Source organism: Phocoena phocoena, chromosome 6, assembly GCF_963924675.1.
Source record: "Phocoena phocoena chromosome 6, mPhoPho1.1, whole genome shotgun sequence".
In the NCBI taxonomy this organism is placed as follows: Eukaryota; Metazoa; Chordata; class Mammalia; order Artiodactyla; family Phocoenidae; genus Phocoena; species Phocoena phocoena.
The window spans coordinates 11,691,099-11,710,683 of NC_089224.1; the positions used below are offsets into that span (position 1 = coordinate 11,691,099).

Consider the following 19,585-nt stretch of genomic DNA (forward strand, 5'->3'; position numbering starts at 1 on the left):
GGGAAACTAGAAAGAGTGGCTCTTCCCTAACCCCACTTCTTGCTGCCGGGTGCCTGACAGAGCGGGACTGCAGATGCTGGAGGACTGTTCTAGCTGAATAAGGGTAGATCTGCACTCCGGAAATCAGACAACAGGTGAGCAGGGGTGACATTCAGTTATAGGCCACGAGGAACTTATCCAGGTTCTTCCCTGGATGGAAGATCGTTTTCCTCCTACTTCCACCCGAAGGCACTTGCAGTTAAGATCCAAAATTTCCAGTCAATCATGGCAGCTTTAGAACGTTTTCTGAGCCAGTGTTCCCTGCGGCTCTCCGTATTCATAGGAAACCTCAGAGCACGCCCGTGCAGCTTCCACAACAGGCGGCACGGCCACCCGCATTTCCTCCTGGGTTGAGTGAGCTGCAAAATGTACTCCCAGGTAACTGAACGAACTGGCTTGCTGCACGCAGTTATGTGATTCTAACAGAATAAATGTTAGCACGTGTCCACCAGAGAAGAGGAATTGAGATCTTTCAGGGTTATCCATTCATTCAAATGCAAACTGTGCTCTCATCACGTGCCAGGTGAAGGCGGTACCAACCCTGAGTTCCAAGGTTTGATAGATTTCAGACTAGTGGATGTGAACCACTGGGTGCCTGCCGCATAAGTACGGCAGATCCCTGCAGGGTAGGACGGGTGGGATGGGCACAGGGAAGGGGAAGGTTTCGAGGTGGAAAGACCCTTGAGGCTGCTCTGCAGGAAGAGCCCAGGGCCACCCTGCTTATTGCCAACATTTCACAGGTGTCCTCTGAGGTTTTCTATGAATGTAGAGGGCAAGCAGGCAACCCTGGCTCAGTGCATTTTCTAAAGCTGCCAGAACAAAGAAGAGTTTATCAGGCTGAAAAGGGGTACTAGGCGAGTATTCCACACAGAGGGGAGGCACTACCCACTGAGGGGGTGACATCTGCTTCCCAGTCCCAGGTGACAGCGGTCTGTTAATGTCACTCCTGGTTTACAATAACGAATGAATGAATGAATGAGTTTTGATACTAGGGATGGATGAAAGAATTCTGAGGACTAGGGTATTTAAATAAGCCTTAGTAAAAAAAAAAAAAAATTGGGGTTGGCTAAGTGGAAAGGTGAACAAATTTGGAAATGAACACCGAGGAATTAAAAGGCATGAAAAATAACAGCAGTTTTAGAATGATTAAGGAGGTGGTGAGTGGAAAAATTTTTTATTAGGAAAAAGGAAGATAACACATCTACACCATCCCAATCTCTAGAAATCCAGCTTACTGCCTATATCACTGATGGCCCTTCTCTCATGCACTAAAGATCATGCATGGTGTAACTTTTGACAAAGGTGCCCAGTCACTCAAGTGTGCTGTGATCTGTGTCCCTAATGTGTTTGTTTGTTTGTTTGTTTGTTTGTTTGTTTGCGGTACGTGGGCCTCTCACTGCTGTGACCTCTCCCGTTGTGGAGCACAGGCTCCGGATGGCGCAGGCTCAGCGGCCATGGCTCACGGGCCCAGCCGCTCCGCGGCACATGGGATCCTCCCTGACCAGGACACGAACCCGTGTCCCCTGCATCGGCAGGCGGACTCCCAACCACTGTGCCACCAGGGAAGCCCTCCCTAATGTTTGGAGCGGTTGAACATCACTGAGATGTCTGGGAGAAGCAGTCCCGCCCTCCTCATCAGATGGACCCTCTCGCCTGAGACTCATCTTCCCAGTCTTCTGTGCTGAGCCCCGTCTCAGCTGCTGTCAGCGATCCCCAACCTGCCCCGACTGCCATCATTGAATGAGACTGCACCTGCTCGGAGTACCCTCTAAGTGCCTGGCTGGTCCTCCGCAGCCTGGTCCGCCACTGTGACTGGCAAACACCAGGTGGACAGCGGGGCCTCTGGGCAGGCACAGGCCCCTGACTGATACTCAGGTAAGGACAGCAGAAAGTAAAGAAAAGCAATACAAGTATTAACTTATCACGAACATTTATAAATCAACTGTGAGATAAAATGCCTTTTGAAACAAGCTGAGTGTTCTTTCTCTAATCTTTTCTTATTATCCGTTACTAGATAACTACTGTTGGGTTACACATTCGTTCTGAGTTTTTAGGTCAGAGTGTTCTGGAGCTCTGCTGGGAGTGGACAATAGTCCTGGATGTCTCTGGTGAGGGGGAGGCTATTTGGTTCCTCAGACTGGGAGGGTGCTCTAGCATGTGGGCCATGAATTTCACACTTTAATTCATAGGGGGATATTTAGAGAAAATACTTGGCATTTATAAAGCACTTCCAGTAAGGGGCTTCCCTGGTGGCGCAGTAGTTGAGAGTCCGCCTGCCAATGCAGGGGACACGGGTTCGTGCCCCGGTCCGGGAAGATCCCACATGCCACGGAGCAGCTGGGCCCGTGAGCCATGGCCGCTGAGCCTGCGCGCCCGGAGCCTGTACTCTGCAATGGGAGAGGCCACAACAGTAGAGGCCCGTGTACCGCAAAAAATAAAAAATAAAGCACTTCCAGTAAATCAACAAAAAAAATTAATTATGATTCCAACCATATGACATCCCGGAAAAGGCCAAATATGACGACAGTAAAAGATGAGTGGTTTTCAGGGGTTGGGAGGGGAGGGAGGGAGGAATAGGTGGAGCACAGGGGAGCTTTAGGGCAGTGAAACTGTTCTTTAAGATACCGTAATGGTAGATACATTGTCACTGTACACTTGTCAAAACCCATAGAATGTACAGTACCAAGAGTGAACCCTAGGGTAAACTATGGGCTTCGAGTAATCGCTATGTGTAAATGTAGGTTCATCAGTTGTAATGAATGAACCATGCTGGTGGCGGATGTTGATGGGGACAGGGGTTTATGGGAAATCTCTGTACCCTCCACTCAATTTTGCTGTGAACCTAAAACTGTTCTAAAAAATAAAGTCAACTAAAGTAAATAAACAACAAAATAAAGGTAAAGAGAAAAAATTAATTAGTACAAATGATGAATAACAAGTGAATACTGTCTCTATCACTGTTCTAATTACTTTAAATATGTTAACTCATTTATTCCTCATAACAAGCCTGTAGGGTTGCTACCATGATCATGCTTCCCATTTTACAGATGAAGGAACTGAGACACAGAGAGATGAAGTAACTTGCCCAGTAAGTGGAAGACCCAGGATGCAAATTAGGCAGCCCAGCTTCAGACCCTTTGCTCTTCATCATTATGCCCAATGGCGCCTCGCTATGACTTGAGTCCACTGAGGTTTCATCTTGGTAATCTCATATCTTGTGCATATACCATACTTCTTTCTTAAGCTAGGAAAGAATATATTTTCTTTTTTCTGGTGACACCATATTATCGGTAGGCAGACACAACAATGTTAACAGGACTTTTCCCCATAATCTGTAGGTAGACTGCACTCTGGAACCTCTTCAGGAAAAAAAATCACAGCCTTGGAAAATTCTGCATTACGGCCTGATTTTCAGAAATGTATCTGTCTCTCTTGGTTAGAAATAGTCATAACTTGACTTTAAAATAGTCCATGATAATGGATAGCTTTGTATTCAACTTTAAAAAATTATAGGCTTGAAAATCTATGAAGTTTACAAAATAGGTGTTTTCCATATCCTTTCCTGAATATATAAGTTTTATCTCAAAGGTCAGCCCGTAAGAATAGGAACATTTATCTGTCTCTGCTCATCAGGCTAGGGGAGATGTGAAATAATACATCCCTGTCGTAAAACAAGCATGAGTTTTGGAATAATCCTGAGTTGATAAGACAGTCAACACCAAGAGACTATCCACTCCTTTTAAGACTATAAATGGAGCCAGGTCAGTTGGCGCACTTTGTCCTCCAGTGTATTTAGCCCAGTGCCCGGTGCTAAATAATAAGTCATTATTATTACAACCAATGATAGTTTGGGAGTGATTCGAGGAAAGAAGAACATGAACTAGGATGCTTATGGGTCTTCTCTATGTTGCTATTTTACTACTAAGTGATGGTATTTTGATAGTGACTTCAGTGATCAGAGTCTCAAAGTGACACTGGAGTTCTGGGTATGAGATCCACAAACAAAAAGGTAAAGGTGGGCTTCTCTGAGTTGTCTAATTTCAGAGGAGAAGATAGGCGTGAGTAAGTTGCAATGCTATGATGGTCTTGGAAGGCATAAATGGCACATGTGATAAGGTAAACTTCACGGAGAGCCCCCGAACCAGCAGCACGCAACTCCCAGGACCACTGCCAACTGCGGCGAGGTGGTCTGTCTTCCAACTGGCATCAGGGGTGCAGACTTCCTCTGTGCAGGGAACCCTTGTGTCCCCTGGCTTGTTGAGACAGCCACCAAGTAGGAAAGCAAGGAGGAGCCCTCCAAGGCTGTCCTTGACCTACTCTGTCACAGATGCCAGCAGTTTCAGAAGCCCCCCCTTCCCATCCCATGGCTCTCCCTGGGGGACCCCTCAGCACTCTCTCTGAGATCGAGGATGGGAGCCAGAATTCCTCAATGCCCCCCAGCTTAGCAGAAGTAGCAGCAGAGTCCTATTCTCTATACCTTTAAGGTCACAAATAGGGCAAGACTCACCCTGGAACCATCACCTCATACGAGGCTAACTGTCTCTGAATCATCTGGAAGACTTGTCAAAAATGCATGTCCTGGGACTTCCCTGGTGGTGCAGTGGTTAAGGATCTGCCTGCCAATGCAGGAGACACAGGTTCGAGCCCTGCTCCTGGAAGATCCCACGTGCCACGGAGCAACTAAGCCCGTGCGCCACAACTACTGAGCCTGCGTTCTAGAGCCTGCGAGCCACAACTACTGAGCCCGTGAGCCACAACTACTGAAGCCCGTGTGCCTAGAGCCCGTGTTCCTCAACAAGAGGAGCCACTGCAATGAAAAGCCTGCGCACAGCAACGAAGACCCAACGCAGCCAAATGAATGAATGAATGAATGAATGAATGAATGAAAATTTTTTAAAAAAGCATGTCCCAAAGTCCCACCCACATCTACTAAACCAGAGTTTCCAAGGGTGGGGTTAGGGAATCTCTAATTTAATGAGCTCCCAGGTGATTATGATTTGCAACCAGATTTCAGAACTATGTTCTAGGACAGACAAGGGGTACAGAAAAGGTGATGAGAGGGCAGAATGGGTCATGGATCCTGGTGGATGGTGAAAGTGAACGGTGCTGCTTTGGCTGAGAAAGTGCTAGAGCATGGCCTTAACATCCTCCTCCTCTGTCCACAGTGCTCCCAACGGCCAAGAATAAGGTTTATTTCTTAGACTGTCATTCAAAGTCTTCCACCATCGACGCCAACTCACCTCCCTAAGCTCATCTCCCACGGTCCTCCAGTCTGCTCTTTTCCTTCCACTGGTCCCTGAGCCCAGAGTGCACCCTCCCCCACCTCCCAGCTCCCCCCAGTATCTACCGATGGAAATCGTTCTCTTGCTTCCTGGACCAGTTCACATTCCCTCTTCCTGACGTCCTCGGGCGGGATTACTGGCTCCTATATGTGTGTCTATGTGGTGCTTATTTCACTCTGCTGCATTATGATCAGTTGTAGACACACTTGTCACCTCCCAAACACTGTAAGTTTACAGGCCTCCCCGGATGATTTACTAACTTTGTCCATATCTATTAGCACCTACTGGAGCAGGGGGTGCAGCAGTGAAGAATACAGACGGAATCCCAGCATTCGAATATCTCCCAGAAACTTGCCCAGTGCTCCAAGAAACATTTACTGGATCACTTGGATGGCAGCCAAAGGAAGATAGGGGGCACCAGCCAGAGAGGGAGCTGGCACTTCTCTCCCGAGGACCAGACGCTGAGCACCTCGGGGGCTTACCCTCTGTCGGCCACAGCTCGTCCCTTTCCAGCTGTCACATACCCACTCTTGCTTCCCACGCTGGAGGAAAGTCCAAGCTGGCCAAGTGCCCAGTACAGGAGGGGAGGTGCAGGCACCCACTCTGGAGAGGCCTTGAGGCCACATACCTGAGCTCCAGACAGCCCAGCTGCAGGGCCATGCCCTCGCTGACTTTGCTGGCATAGCGTTGCATGTAGTCATTGCGGAGCTGGCAGGGAGAAAGGCCAAAGTTCAGATTCCCGCCCTGTTCCCTGTTTCCCTGAGATGAGCAGGGCCCCAGGAGACGGTGGGTGCTTTGATCACCATCCTGCCGCCCTGAGCTGTCTCTCACCCCCTCCCCCAGCCATGCACAAATGCGTAGCAGGAGATGAAGGGCAGGAGGGGAGGCTCAGGAAGAGTCCTGGGCAGTGGTGATCCCGTTCAGGCTGAGGCCCTCGAGTTTCTGAAGCACTTTCACGGCACATTCTTTCATGGATCCAGGAGGCAGGAAGTTTAGGCTCCCCTCCCCCACTCCTCATTTTGGAGATAAGGATGCTGGGAATTTGGGGAGGACTCAGTAATTTATCCAAAGCCTTGTTGGTAAGTGGTGACAGATGTCATCCACTGTAGAAGAAAAGTCTGGCTTGGTCTCTAGTGAACCAGGAGGGAGGTGTAGGAGGGGGTTAAGGCCAGGCAGGAAACAACGATGGCAACTCCCTGTACCCGGCACTCACTCCCTGCCGGGTCCCGTTCTGGGCACGTGCATTATAGCCAGGGGTGTGGTGAGCAGCTCTAATCAGCTCATGGAAGCTAGTTATTTAAGTTTTCCAAAATTTCGCAAGCTGGTTGAAATATTGGTACTTTGAAATAGACCACGATGGGAGTATTTACACCATGGAAATTGGCAAGTGCTACAAATCAGAGAGCTGGTTTACCAGCACCAGCTAATGCTATCATTAGGTCTTCACATGAACCCTGTAAAGTAGGTATTCTTACTATCATCCCAGTTTCACAGAAGAAGAAACAGCCTCGTGCAGGTAAACTAAGTCCCGAGGGATACCAGGTTAGGAAGCGGTAGAGCTGGGTAGATACCAGGTGTGTCAGACGGCTGAGCCTGCCTGCTAAGACTATTGCCTCCTCTTTGGACCTGCTCTGCCCGCTTCCCCAGCCAGGTCTCCTGGGCACTAGAAAAAGCAACTAGGAAAGTCCAAGAGGAGCTGTGCCCATGGGGTGGGGTTAGCCAACCCTTAGCTGTGAGGGAAGCAGGGTTGGACAGCTGACCAGGGACAAAGGAATGTCCCCGAGAGAAGTTTCCTGGAATGGGACCTCCAAAATCTAAGCTTTGTCTTTCCATCTCCCCAGGAGAGGATGGTCATATGACCATGGGGACCATAAGATAAAATGCTTTTACCTGTTGGTAAAAATAAAGCAGTGTGGTCCTGTCTTCTTTCAGGCTCTCCATGAAGTCCTCTGGCAGGTAGCGGATTTGAAGGTCATACCTGGGACAGGAAATTCAGACTCTCTGGTTGACACAGGGAAACTGGTCATGCCAGGAGCTGCCCGTGGAGCTCCTGGCCTCCCACTGGGGACTTGCTCCTCTTTCCTTCCTCTGTGGTTGGCTGGAAGACCATGAAGGACAGAGGGGTGGCTGGCCAGCACACGGTGGTCAGTGCTAGTTCTGACTCTCCATCTTCTCCCTCTGATGGTAGCTGTTTACCTTCGGTTCACAGACCAGCCCTTGGCCTGGCTCTCCCTCTTCCCCGCACTTCTGTTCTTCCTTCTCCATAGTGCCAACGGCATCCTGTTTAGGGCTGTGCCTAGATATCTGTCTTGGGATGGGGATGTGCTGTGAGCCCATATTAGCTCTTAGCAAACAGATGCATTGGACACTGCAGACGGACCAACCTAAAATGCCACTGCGACGTTCTAGAATATTCTCAGAGGTTGGGAAGTGCTCCAAGAAAGGACCTCCCAGGGTCTCCTCTCACTCCACACTTACCGCCCCGCCCCGCCCCCCCCCCCCCCAATTTGAGAGCACAGGGCTCCTCTCCTACCTCCACTCAGCTTCCATGTGTAGACACTCGTACTTGTCCTGCACCTCGCCCACCGTCATCTGCGGGTGCAGCCAGTGGATCTCATCCGACTTCATGTGCTTCAGCCTCAGCCCGTAGCAGTCCGCCAGCTGGATGTTGGGCCCGATCCGCCCGCTCAGCAGGATGGAGGTGATGACCTCCTACAGAGGAGAAGAGAGGGGGCATGACTCAGGGGTGCACCTGCTGGGCCCCCACAGTCCTCACGCAGGCCCTGGAGGTGTGATTCTCTAGGGTGGGATTCTGACTTAACGTTGTATTCATCACTGATTCGCTAGCACTTAGTGCAAGGCGTGGTACACAGTAGGCTCTACGTGATGAATGGACAAGTTGGCAAAATGACACAGAGATAGAGGAACTGAGAGGAGACAGGAGAAGCCAAGGGGAAAACGCAGTAAGGCAAAGAACATGGATTCTGTGCTTCTGTATTTCATTCCAACCAAACCAATCAAACCCAGCATCCTCTGTGTAAGGAGGACCCTCTGAATGGTTCCCAATTCAGCCAGCATTATTGAACATCTGCAGTAGGCACTTCTGGGCACCGTGCATGCATTGTTTCATTGAATCTGTGCAACACAGGGGAGCAGGTGTCACATCACCATTTGGCAGATGAGGAAACTGAGGGAGGTCACACAGCTCATTGGAATTAAGCTGGGATTTTGAACCCTGAGCCACTGGACTCTGAGGACTTGTAGTAGAACAAGCTGCTTAATGGGAAGGTGGGCTGGGCAAGATAGAAGGACAGGACTTGCATTAAGGATTAAATGGCACAACTCCCACACAAGAAGCATGGCCACTGGAAATAGAGTGTTGACAAGAAATTAGGTGCTCTCCTTATTCCTGCTTTCTTGACCAGAAGCCAACCTGCCCCACAACCTGATGCCATAGCTTCCTGGCCTAGCGCCAGAGCTGGATTAAGAGGGGGTCCATTGGCAGCTGCCTGGAAACCCATCATCTATAAGGTCCTGTCTAGTTCTGAAATCACATTGGTTTCACTTTAACTCAGGTTTCTCATGTGGTTCCATGTGTAACTGGTGAATCAAGCCCACTCCTGATGGGGCAAAAAGTACCCTCAAAGGCAAGTTTAAAAACTCACAAGCACTGTCTAATCTCTGTTGAGTATCTTTGCAACACATGCCACCTAGCCTATATACAACCAGCCCAAAGGCAGAACAATGCAGGGTGGGTTGCTGTCTGATCAGGAAGAACAGTGACCCCGGATTATTTAAATTTTATGTTTTTGTTACATCTCCCAAGAAGTTGTCCAATGTAGTAAATCAAATATAATCAATTCCTTAATTGGAACAAAAAGAAAGGTATACCATTTTTCTTAGGAGAAAATCAGTTTCTTCTTATTTTCACTAATAAGATGTCCAACTAATATTTAGAACACCAAATTCTTCTTCAGCCTGTGCACTCACATGTCTTAGTCCAGTTCTGCCTCCTGTCAGCCCTCTTTAACTCTATGGAGTTGTGAAGCTAAAAGACTCTAAGCTTGAAAAATCCCTTCCCCATTAGGAAAGCCAATGCCCATCAGAGAAGTCAAGTATTGCTCTGAGATGGAAAGTGAGGCACAAGATGCAGATGTTAACTGCGGTAACAAATCAGCACAGGAATCAGAACTTCGGTCCTGGAATGAGGAAGAAGGCTGTGATCAATGGTACCTACAGTGAGAGCGACACAGACAATAGGAAGAGTTCAAGACTGTGAAGTTGACCATTTTGTCATTATTTCCACCCATTTCTCTTGCCACTCACCCTCTATACTTCTCTGTCCACTTGGCCATCCAGAGCCCCCATGTCAGTTCCATATAGACGCCCAAACTGGAGTCCCAGGCTCTGGTGTTTTTAAACTTAGAGACTTCCCTACCCAAGTTGAAACTTATAGAACTAAAGTCTAATTTCCCCAGAACTGGGACCCCTGTGATTATTGAAAGTTTCAAATATATATGAAGAAAACAGAAGTCAGTAGAATAGTATAATAACCCCCCATGTACACATCGCCCAGCTTCAACAATTACTAAACATTCTGCCATTCTTGCTTCTTCTACAACACCATCTACTCCCTAACCATCACTCAACTATTATCAATTCTTACAGTTCTTCTTTTACAGTGAAATTTATATTAATTTAAACACGCAAATTTTAGCTATACAATTTGACACATGAATACACCTGTGCAACCCACATACCAATTAAGAGATTTCCAGATCCCCAGAAAGTTCCCTCATATCCCTTTTCAGTCAAACTTCATGCACATTCCCACCTCCAATTCTAGGCAATGATTTTTTCCTCGCACTTTTACTTAGTTTCACCTGTTGTAGAACTTCCTATAAATGGAATCATTTAGTATATATTTTTCATTCCCCTGTTGCTAAATACCTGGGCTATTTCTCATTTTTGGCTATTGTAAATAAAATTACTATGAACATTAATGTACAGGTCTTTTTGTGTATGTATGTTGTCATTTCCTTTGGACAAATACCTAGGAGAGGAATGACTAGGTCAAAGGTAGATAAGTGTTTAACTTTATAAGAAATTGCCAAGATTATTCTATTTTATATTTCCACTGTGATATATGAGATTTCCATTACACCACCTCCTTACCAACATTTGGTGTTATACAAGTCTTTTTAATATTAGTCATTTTAGTGGGTATGCATGGAATCTCATTGAGCTTTTAATTTGCATCTTCCTGGTACCTAACAACATTGAGCACTTTTTCATCTGCTTATTGACCATTAATATGTCTTCCTTTGTGAAGTACTTGTTTAACTTCTTTGCCCACTTTGTGTTTGGGTGTGAGTGTGTGTGCGTGTGTTTATTGAAGTAGGAGATCCTTATACATTCTAGCTAAAAGTACTTTGTATATGTTTTATGAATATCTTCTCTAGGTCTGTACTGTGCCTGTTATTTATTTCCTTAACTGCATCTTTTGATAAAGTCTCATTTATCAAAATGTTATTTTAGGGTTAGTGCTTTTTGCATCCTGTCTAAGAAATCTTTGCCTGCCTCCAAATCATGAAGATATTCTCTTTTCTTTTATAAGCTTCATAGTTTTAACTTTCACCTTTAGCTCTGTGATTGATCTTGAATTAACTTTTGTGTATGGTGTGAGGTAGGGGTCAAAATACATTTTTTTTCTCATAAAGATCTATGGTTATTCAACATTGGTTGTTGACCTTCATTTCCCAATTGAATTATTTTGTTGTCTTTGTCAAAGTCAATTGGCCATATAAGTTTAGCTCTATTTCTGGACTCTCAGTTCTGTTCTATTGATCTGTGTCTGCACTATGCCAGCACCACGCTGTCTGCATTACTGTAGCTTTCGAGGAGATCTTGAAGTGAAACAGCGTAAGCCTTCCACCATTTCCTCCCCAAGATTATTGTGCTATTCTGGGTCTCTGCATTTCCATATACATTTTTGAATCAGTTTGTCACTTTCTATTTAAAATGTTTGCTGAATTATGATTGAGACTGTGTTACATCTATAGCTTAGCGAGGGAGAATTGGCATCTTAACAGCACTGAGTCTTCCAATCCTCACACATGGTATATCTTTCCACTTATTTTGCTCGTCTTTAATGTTTGTCAGCAATGATTTGTAGTTTCTAGTGTATACGTTGTACAGGTCTTTTGTTAAATTTATTCCTAATTTATTCTTTTGTTAAATTTATTTGATACTTCTGTAAATTAAAATTAAATTAAATTTTCTATTTTGGTATTCACCCTCTTTGTGGATCCCTGCTTTCCAAGACTTTCCTCAATCTTCTGGCTACTCTGCCAGCCCCAAGTTCTATCCTCTTACACCTCAAACCTGTAAGGCTGCTGCTTTCTGCCCCTCTAGCCCCTCCCAGATTGGAAAGTGCCATTAGGCAAAAGCCACAAATTTGCAGATTTCGTTCTTTTCAGTTCAGCTCTCAAGAGCAGATTTTCCTTCTGTTTTGCTGTGGTCTCTCTCCAGGATCTTCAAGAGAATTTGATTTTTTATTTTGTCCAGATTTTATCATTATTCTATGTGGGAAGATTAGTCCAGCCAAGCTACACCAGTTTTGAAATCTATGTGGTATGTTAATGAACAAATCTGTCTTCTCTGCAGATGGGAGAGGGTTGGGGAGCAGAGAGCTCCCTTCAAGTCACAGGCAGACATCATGCAACACAGCAATAGCCAGAAGTACAAGCCCTGGTGTCAAACTTCTACAAGTGCTCCATCCACCCACCACCACGTAGCTAGTTTTCCTTGGACAACATATTTAAGCTCTCTGCATTCAGTTTTCTCATCTGTGACATGGAGGAAATAGCAGTGTCTATTTTGAATGGTCTTACGAGGATTAAATTAGATAAAACCCCTTAAGACAGAACTTGGCACAAGGTAAATACTCAAAAAACCTTAGCATTATTTTAACACAGCAATCTCTTATAGATTCTGGTGCTTTTGTAAAAACAAAGAAAGAGTGGAAATACAAAATAAAACTCTGCTTTTTATCTCCTTTTCTTTTTTCCTTCCCTTGGAGGTGGTGGTTTGCACAGGGGTCAAATTAGTGAGGCTAAGGGGTTGGCAGTGGCTGCAGAGCCAGCAGCGGATCAAAGGAGAAGGTGGGGCCAGGGGCGGAGAGGTCTGGAGTGGTTAGGAAATTGGTTACATACAGGTGGCTTGAGCAAAGGAGTCAATATATTGAGGATAATGGGAAATAGGTTTCTTACTGTTGGAGAAAGTATTTGAAATATAGAGAAAGGAAGAATAGAGAGGAACCTTAGGTGAGGAAGTGGAATTAAAAGCATTGGTGAGAGCTCCTGGTGAGAGAGAGAGTGTGTGAGAGAGAGAGAGAGAGAGAGAGGTTTGTTTACTGAGAAAGCCTGGGACCAATGACACCCTGATAGTCAAGTGCATACCAAGCACCCAGTCTTACTTTCCAAATACCCTTCTCCACTAAACGGATCTAGGGTTCCTTGGAGAAATGGCTAATTCCGGGGCTGGGGCAAAGAAGGTACAAGATGAGTCTGGAATATCTTTTTGTGCTAGAAAAAAGGAAGTGTTTAGAGAATGTAGGAGACATATAACAAGGAAGCAGTATCAGCTTACAGGGGCTGGCACGGGCCAAGTCTGGGAGAACCTAAGCATTGAAGTCTATAATGGTAGGAATGGATTGCATCCACTGAATAAGACAGAATCTAGGACAGATAGATAAATAAATGGGGGAGAAGAGGATGCTCTTCTTTCCAGGAGATTGCTAACTAGTAAATGTAGAAGAAAGGATGGAAATAGAAAACCACCATTTGGCAACAAACTCAGTGTCAGTTGGTTCATCAATGGATGATAAAACTGGAGGGTGGAGGTCTGATGATGAATAGGACATTGACACGGTCTTAGTGTATCTCCTTTCAGACACTAATCAAATACAAAGGAAAACCTGGCAGACACAAATGACCAGGTCATCAAAGTTAACATCACCAGCATTAGAACAAGGTAAACAGGACATGCCTCCCACCTTGATACACTGAGAAGGGTATAGCATCATTTCTGAGATATCCCTGCTAAGAGTTCATGATGAGTCTAGTCATGAGACCTGGGTGACGGGTCTCCTCAGAGATTGATAGAATAAAAGGCCTGTACTCTTTCAGACTGAGAAACTCTTCCAGATTGGAGGAGACCAAAGAGATATGACAACGCAATGCAATGTGTGTTCCTGGACCAGACAGGAAAAAGAGACATTGTAGGTACAGTTGGTAAAATCTGAATGGGCTCTATGTTTTGGATGGTAGAGCTGTTTGTAGCAATGGTGATTTCCTGATTTAGATGGTCACAGTATAGCTCTGTAGAAGAGTGTCCTTGTGTGGGGAAATAAACACTGGAGTCTTTTCAGTGATGGAGCAGTATTGCTGCCACTTGCTTTCAAATAATTCAGAAAGAGAATAATGATAGTGGGCATACCGTATGTGTGTTTATCAAGAGATAGAGCTACTACATACGGCAAATGGTACATTTGAACAATTGGGGAATCTGGGTGAAGGTGATATGGGAGTTCTTTGGACTGTTTTTTCAACTTTTTTTTATAAGTTTGAAATAATTTCAAAATGAAGAGAGATTCTGGTGAGGGAGACTCCCAGCCATATGAGAAGTAATTTTTGCCAGGCTAGATGGGGCTTTTCAGCTTCTCTTCCACTCAGAGCCTCTGAGAGGGGCCTGACTGAATCCAGCTCTTTGCTCTGTGGTTTGTGAAACTCTCCAGGGCATAATTTATGCAAAATTTTTTCTAGGTTTCCTGCTAAAAAGCAACCAATTTCTGTTGTAGGGATGTTGGGATAAGGTTAACTCTAGATCCTTGGGGTGGAAATGCATTAAGAGACTCTTCATCCAACAGATTTTCAAAGGAAGATTGATTTCAGTTTCAGGTAAGGAAGAACCTGGGGATTTTCTAACCATGAAATGCATTCTTGGGAGGCTGCCTGGTACTGAAAGGACTTTTTATTGGGTTGTAGGGGAGCTTCCTCCTGGAGAAGCAAACCTGAAGTTCCTGGGGAGCTGGAGCTTTACCAAATGGCTACTCCACCCACCATCGCCATCACCCTGCTGGTTACTGATGACAGGATGTTGTATAGGAAAGAACTTGGCTGGTCTTGTCCTTGCTTCTGGGAAGGGAGCCTCTGAATGCTTGGAATTTCCTAAGCGATAAGAGTGCCTTTATTGTTCCTGATGGGTACCTTGGACCAAACCTCACCACCGAGGTTTATGGTGATGAGGTAACTCATGGTGGGCCCTTAGGTAGTCTCAGGATGGGGGCTCGCCTTGTTGGAAAGATCAACCATGTGGTTAGAGGTTTGGAGCTTTGAGTCACATGATATCAGCCTGGCCTCCAGGGAGACAAGGAGGGCTGGAGATTGAGTCAAATTACACGGCCAATGACCCAATCAATCAACAATCAATCAATCAATCAATTATGTCTACATCACTAAACCCCAATAAAAACTCTAGACACTGAAGCTGGGGGAAGCTACCTGGTTGGTAATGCTAGCTGGAGGGTGACATGTCCTAAGAACACAGAAACTTATGTTTGGGACCCTCCTAGAACTCACCCTATGTGTCTCTTCATTTGGCTGGTTCCTATTTGTATCCTTTATAATAAAATTTTAATTGTCCTGAGTTTTGTGAGTCATTCTAGCAAATTTTGAAACTGAGGTAGTGGGAAGCCCTAAATTTGTAGCCAGTTGGTCAGAAGTGTGGGTGGCCTGGGAACTCTGAGGAAGGGTGTCTTGTGGAGGACTGTGCCCTCAACCTGTGAAGTCTGTGGTAGCTCCCCAATTGCACTGGGTCAGAACTGCACTGCAAAGTGTGTCCATCCTCCAGGCATACCTGGGGAGAGACAAAGTTGACAACCACAGGTGACATACAAAGAGCACTAACTTTGGGGTCACCCAAGCCCAGGCTGTGAACCCCCTTCTGACATGTACTTCTAGTAGGATGACAAGCTCCCCGAGCCACAGCCTCCTTCCTGCTGTTCCCTGCCCTTGTCCTGTGAAGTTGCAGACGGTTCCTTCATTCCAACCATCAGAACTATCTATGACGTATGCGTTCTGCAAAGTGTAGCAGGAGCCCCAGAGCTCACACAGAGCCCCCGCCTCAAGAAGCTTCAATTCAGGGGGTGAGAGGAGGAAAGCAGCTTAAGTGGTGGGGGCCCCAGAGTGGGCTGGGAAATCAGTTTAAAAGAAAAAACTTTGAGGTTTTACATGATCTCCCCGTGGAGGCTTCTGCATCAGCCCTGGCTTTCCCTCACCCTTCATTGCCTCTTCTCTCATACTCACACAGCTTCTCACGCAAATGGTGGGAGCAGCAAAACCAGCCCTCCGCCCACGGCTCACAATTTGTCATTAATGAGTTCCATATTTCTTTTTCTATGAATAAATCACTTTTAAAAACAACAGTATAAGATATTTACCTACTCACAAAATTGCCATATGTAACGTGACAGAAAAGAAAAAAAAAGCTGTCTTCATTTTATCAATTGTTATTTAACTAAGCCCAGGATTCTATTTTGCTACAGGAAAAACCTTTCCTTCCACCCACGTTGAGGGCTACTGAAAAGCAGGCCCCCGGACAGCCCATGGCTCACAGCTTCTGAGGCTTTCTTGCAAACAGTGGGGTTTCTATGGCTTTTCTTCCTGCTTGGCTGACGTTGATTTATTGGCTTTATCAAATAGCGTGAAGACCCCAAACTGCCTTCACCTCTCTCCCTATTCTCTGGTATTTCCTCTTGCCGGCCAGAAACAAAGAAGGAACGGGACTAGATGCTTGTCCCCAAGCCCAGAACAATTTATTTCCAAAGAGAAAAAGGTCACCCAAGCAATTAATTACTCAATCCACTTTCTCACTCTTTTGTTGGAGCAGAGCCACACTTTTTTTTTTTTTTTTTTTGCGGTACGCGGGCCTCTCACTGTTGTGGCCTCTCCCGTTGCGGAGCACAGGCTCCGGACGCACAGGCTCAGCGGCCATGGCTCACGGGCCCAGCCGCTCCGCGGCATGTGGGATCTTCCCGGACCGGGGCACGAACCCGCGTCCCCTGCATCGGCAGGCGGACTCTCAACCACTGTGCCACCAGGGAAGCCCCTGAGTCACATTTTTTAAATCTGAAATTGATTTTTGTATATAGCATGAGGTATGGCTGAAAATGAATTTGATTTCAGCAGGATATCTAACATTCAGGGCCTATATGTGTGGGACTGTTTCTTGCCTCTTTCTCTGTTGCTTTGATCTAATAGTCCTTGTACCTTGGTCACATTTTATAACTTCTGTAGTAATCTCTGTTTTCTCGTGATTTTCTCAGGTTCACCTAATTTTTCTTTTTGTAAAATACCTAAGCTTTTTGGTTTTTCTCTCTTGAGCTTATGAAACATACTTCATGTTAGTCGCTGGGTTTTTAGGAACAGCCTGACAGCTGTATCCCCCACTCCCTCCCCCAGAAGTGCCTGCACTTTGCCTGAGGTCACACCCCTTACTGGGGGCAGCCTGTATCCACTGACTGGTTACACTGGGGGTTTAAAGGCCCTGTCCTTTCATCCTAATTTGGAACAGCTCTGCTGGGCCATCCCAGCTCCCGTGCTCCCTGTGATGCGGCCGTGTCACAGCCCAACTTTTCTCTCTGCCCATTCCTGCCCTGTCATTCCCTGCAGGTGAGGTTCACGGGGGCTTACTGATGCTTCCTGCCTGCAAAGGGCATCTCGGGGTCTGCTTCGCGGGAGCCCATCTGAGGATCTGGCCTTCATTTTCCAGGCTTGATTTGACTCACCCTCTTTACTCTTTGGTTTATGAAGGCAAAATGCTCCTCTTTTTAAAAATGATGGAACTTAAAATTTTAATAACTTGAAGCCTTAGTTTTATAAAGTCCTGCTTAAATTCTCTTTAAAAAGATATCCCTTTGAGATGGAAGGCAAATTTAAACAGGTGACTTTTGTCACTGGGTCCTCATTTCTATGTGATGAGATCCAGACTCTTTAGCGTGAGGCATAAAAGGCCCTATGGAATTTTCCTCTGTATGTTTTTTCCAGCCTCATCTCCCACGCTCACCCATGACGCACTCCAAGTGCCCGCCTCCCAGGACTACTCTCTTCTCCAAGCCCAGCATGTCCCACCTGGAGGTCACCTGGTGCCCTCCCCTCCTGTCCTCCCCCTCACTTAGCTGCAAGTTATCCTTTTTAAGGCCCATTAGCACTGTGAGGTCCCCTGGGAATCCCTCCCTGACTCGCCTAGACAGGGTTTGTTTCCGCCCCTGGGTTCCCAAAGAAGTTTGCACACACATCTTACAAGATGCTGTTATGGGTTGAATTTTGTCTCCCCCAAAAGGTAGGTTGAAATCCTAACCACCAGTACCTTAGAATGTGACCTTATTTGGAAACAGGGTCTTTACAGACTAACCAAGTTAAAATGAGGTAGTTAAGGCGGGCCCTAATCCAATATGACTGACGTCTTTATAAAAAAGGGAAATTCGGACACAGAGGGAGACATGTACACAGGGAGAATGCCATGTAAAGATGGGGGATTTGAGTTATAACTCTATGAGCCCAGGAGCACTAATGATTGCCAGCAACCCACCGGAGGCTAGGAAGATGCAAGGAAAGATTGTTCTCCTACAGGTTTCAGAGGGACCATGGCCCTGCCGACACCTTGATCTTGGACTTCTAGCCTCCAGGTCTGTGATACAATGAACTTTTGTTGTTCCGAGTCACCCCATTTGTGATACTTTGTTATAGCAGCCCTAAGAAATGAATACAGACATTTACCAATTAGAACTAAGACAATTACTGATGTTTGCCTTTTTAACCTCTCAAATGCAAGGTCAAAAGCCAAACCTTAGGTACAATATTATCCTCTACAAGCCCAGTCCTTGGCCCAAAGTAGATCCTCAAATACCTGAGGAATGAATGAATGATTAAATGAATAGGAGCCAGCTCTCTGGATAACAAGTTGGGGTTACGAGGGACAGTGACCCACATTCAAAAATGTTCAAGAGATCAGGAGTGTGGTGATTAATGACATCACCAAGACTTTGGTGTCTACTGGATCTGGCCAAGACTGTGTGGTCGTGGCCGTGTCACTTAATCTCCATTTCCTCACCTGTAAAATGGGGAACATATCTCTTCCATCGTGAGATTTTTGGGTGGGATTGGATAAGATAACATGTGATGTAAATAAAAGGAGCAGATATAAAATTATAAACATGTGACACTGCCCCCCTCCATTATCTAAGGAGGTTTCCATGTACCACGCAACTCTTGAACTTCCATCGTGTGAACTTGGTAATGGGGGAGCGTGAAGCAGAGAGGTTCCAATCCAGTTGAACTTGACTTACACACTGGAAGAAGCAAAGAATGACTGAGGGAAAAAAAAAGAATGGATTTTGCCATGAGCAATAGAGGGGAGAAAGATAACAGCCTTCGTGGACTAGATTTCAGGAATTTTTAAAAATGCAAGTAAAGATATTTTTGGACGGGAGCCAACCCTATTGGATATTAAGAAATGGTGATTAAAAATTTAAGAAAATTTTCTGTTTATCTTGAAAGTGATCCCTCAATGATATTTTTCCCCAAAGAGATTTCAGTAAAGATTTAAATTGATTTCCAATTAGTTTTACATGACAGACTAATAGTTTTTTGGAAATGTGATACCACTGAGACTGGCTTCAAGGGAAAAGGAAGCTGGCCAGGTTTATGTGGGTTCCAGACACGTACAGAGCTTAGCCTAATGGTAGCACACAGTAAGTGCTAAATAAATGCTGGCCATGGTCATGATGGGTGGACAAAGAAGAAAGGATAAGCGTGGCTCAGGCTCAAGCCATCCTGGGGAATAATTAACTCAAGAAGTCTATAACTGAGACATACATTTGAGAGCCTGAAATGGAGTCTAAGGGTCCCTGGGCAGAGAGGCTCCTTAGACTCTCCCAGCCTGAGTGGGAGCTGGTGCCCTGGGACCGGGATCCACTCCCACGGAGTAATTGGCTGAGCAGTGGTCAAGGAGGGAGCCACGGTTGCTGGTAACTTCCAACAGCCCTTCAGATCCACAGAAGAGGTGCAGGTGGCTGAGTAAAGCCATCTCTGGAAAAGGGACCTGAGACCGTTTCCAAGCTTAAGCTGGTGCTGGCAGCAGCAGGAGGCTGACGCGTGATGAATGAACCTTGAAGGATGTCAGGTTGTGGCCACGGAGAAGAA

General features: G+C 45.9%; 1 protein-coding gene across 2 annotated transcripts in view; it reads right to left on the reverse strand.

Moving 5' to 3' along the window:
- PTK2B (protein tyrosine kinase 2 beta) overlaps positions 1-19,585 on the reverse strand; it is a 127,962-nt gene that overhangs the window by 28,843 nt on the left and 79,534 nt on the right. For both annotated transcript variants that reach the window (XM_065879825.1, XM_065879826.1), the window contains 3 exons: positions 7,855-8,033; positions 7,212-7,299; positions 5,950-6,029 (listed from right to left, as the gene is read on the reverse strand). In XM_065879825.1, coding sequence (XP_065735897.1) covers positions 5,950-6,029; positions 7,212-7,299; positions 7,855-8,033 — 347 coding nt within the window. The remainder of the gene's footprint in view (positions 1-5,949; positions 6,030-7,211; positions 7,300-7,854; positions 8,034-19,585) is intronic.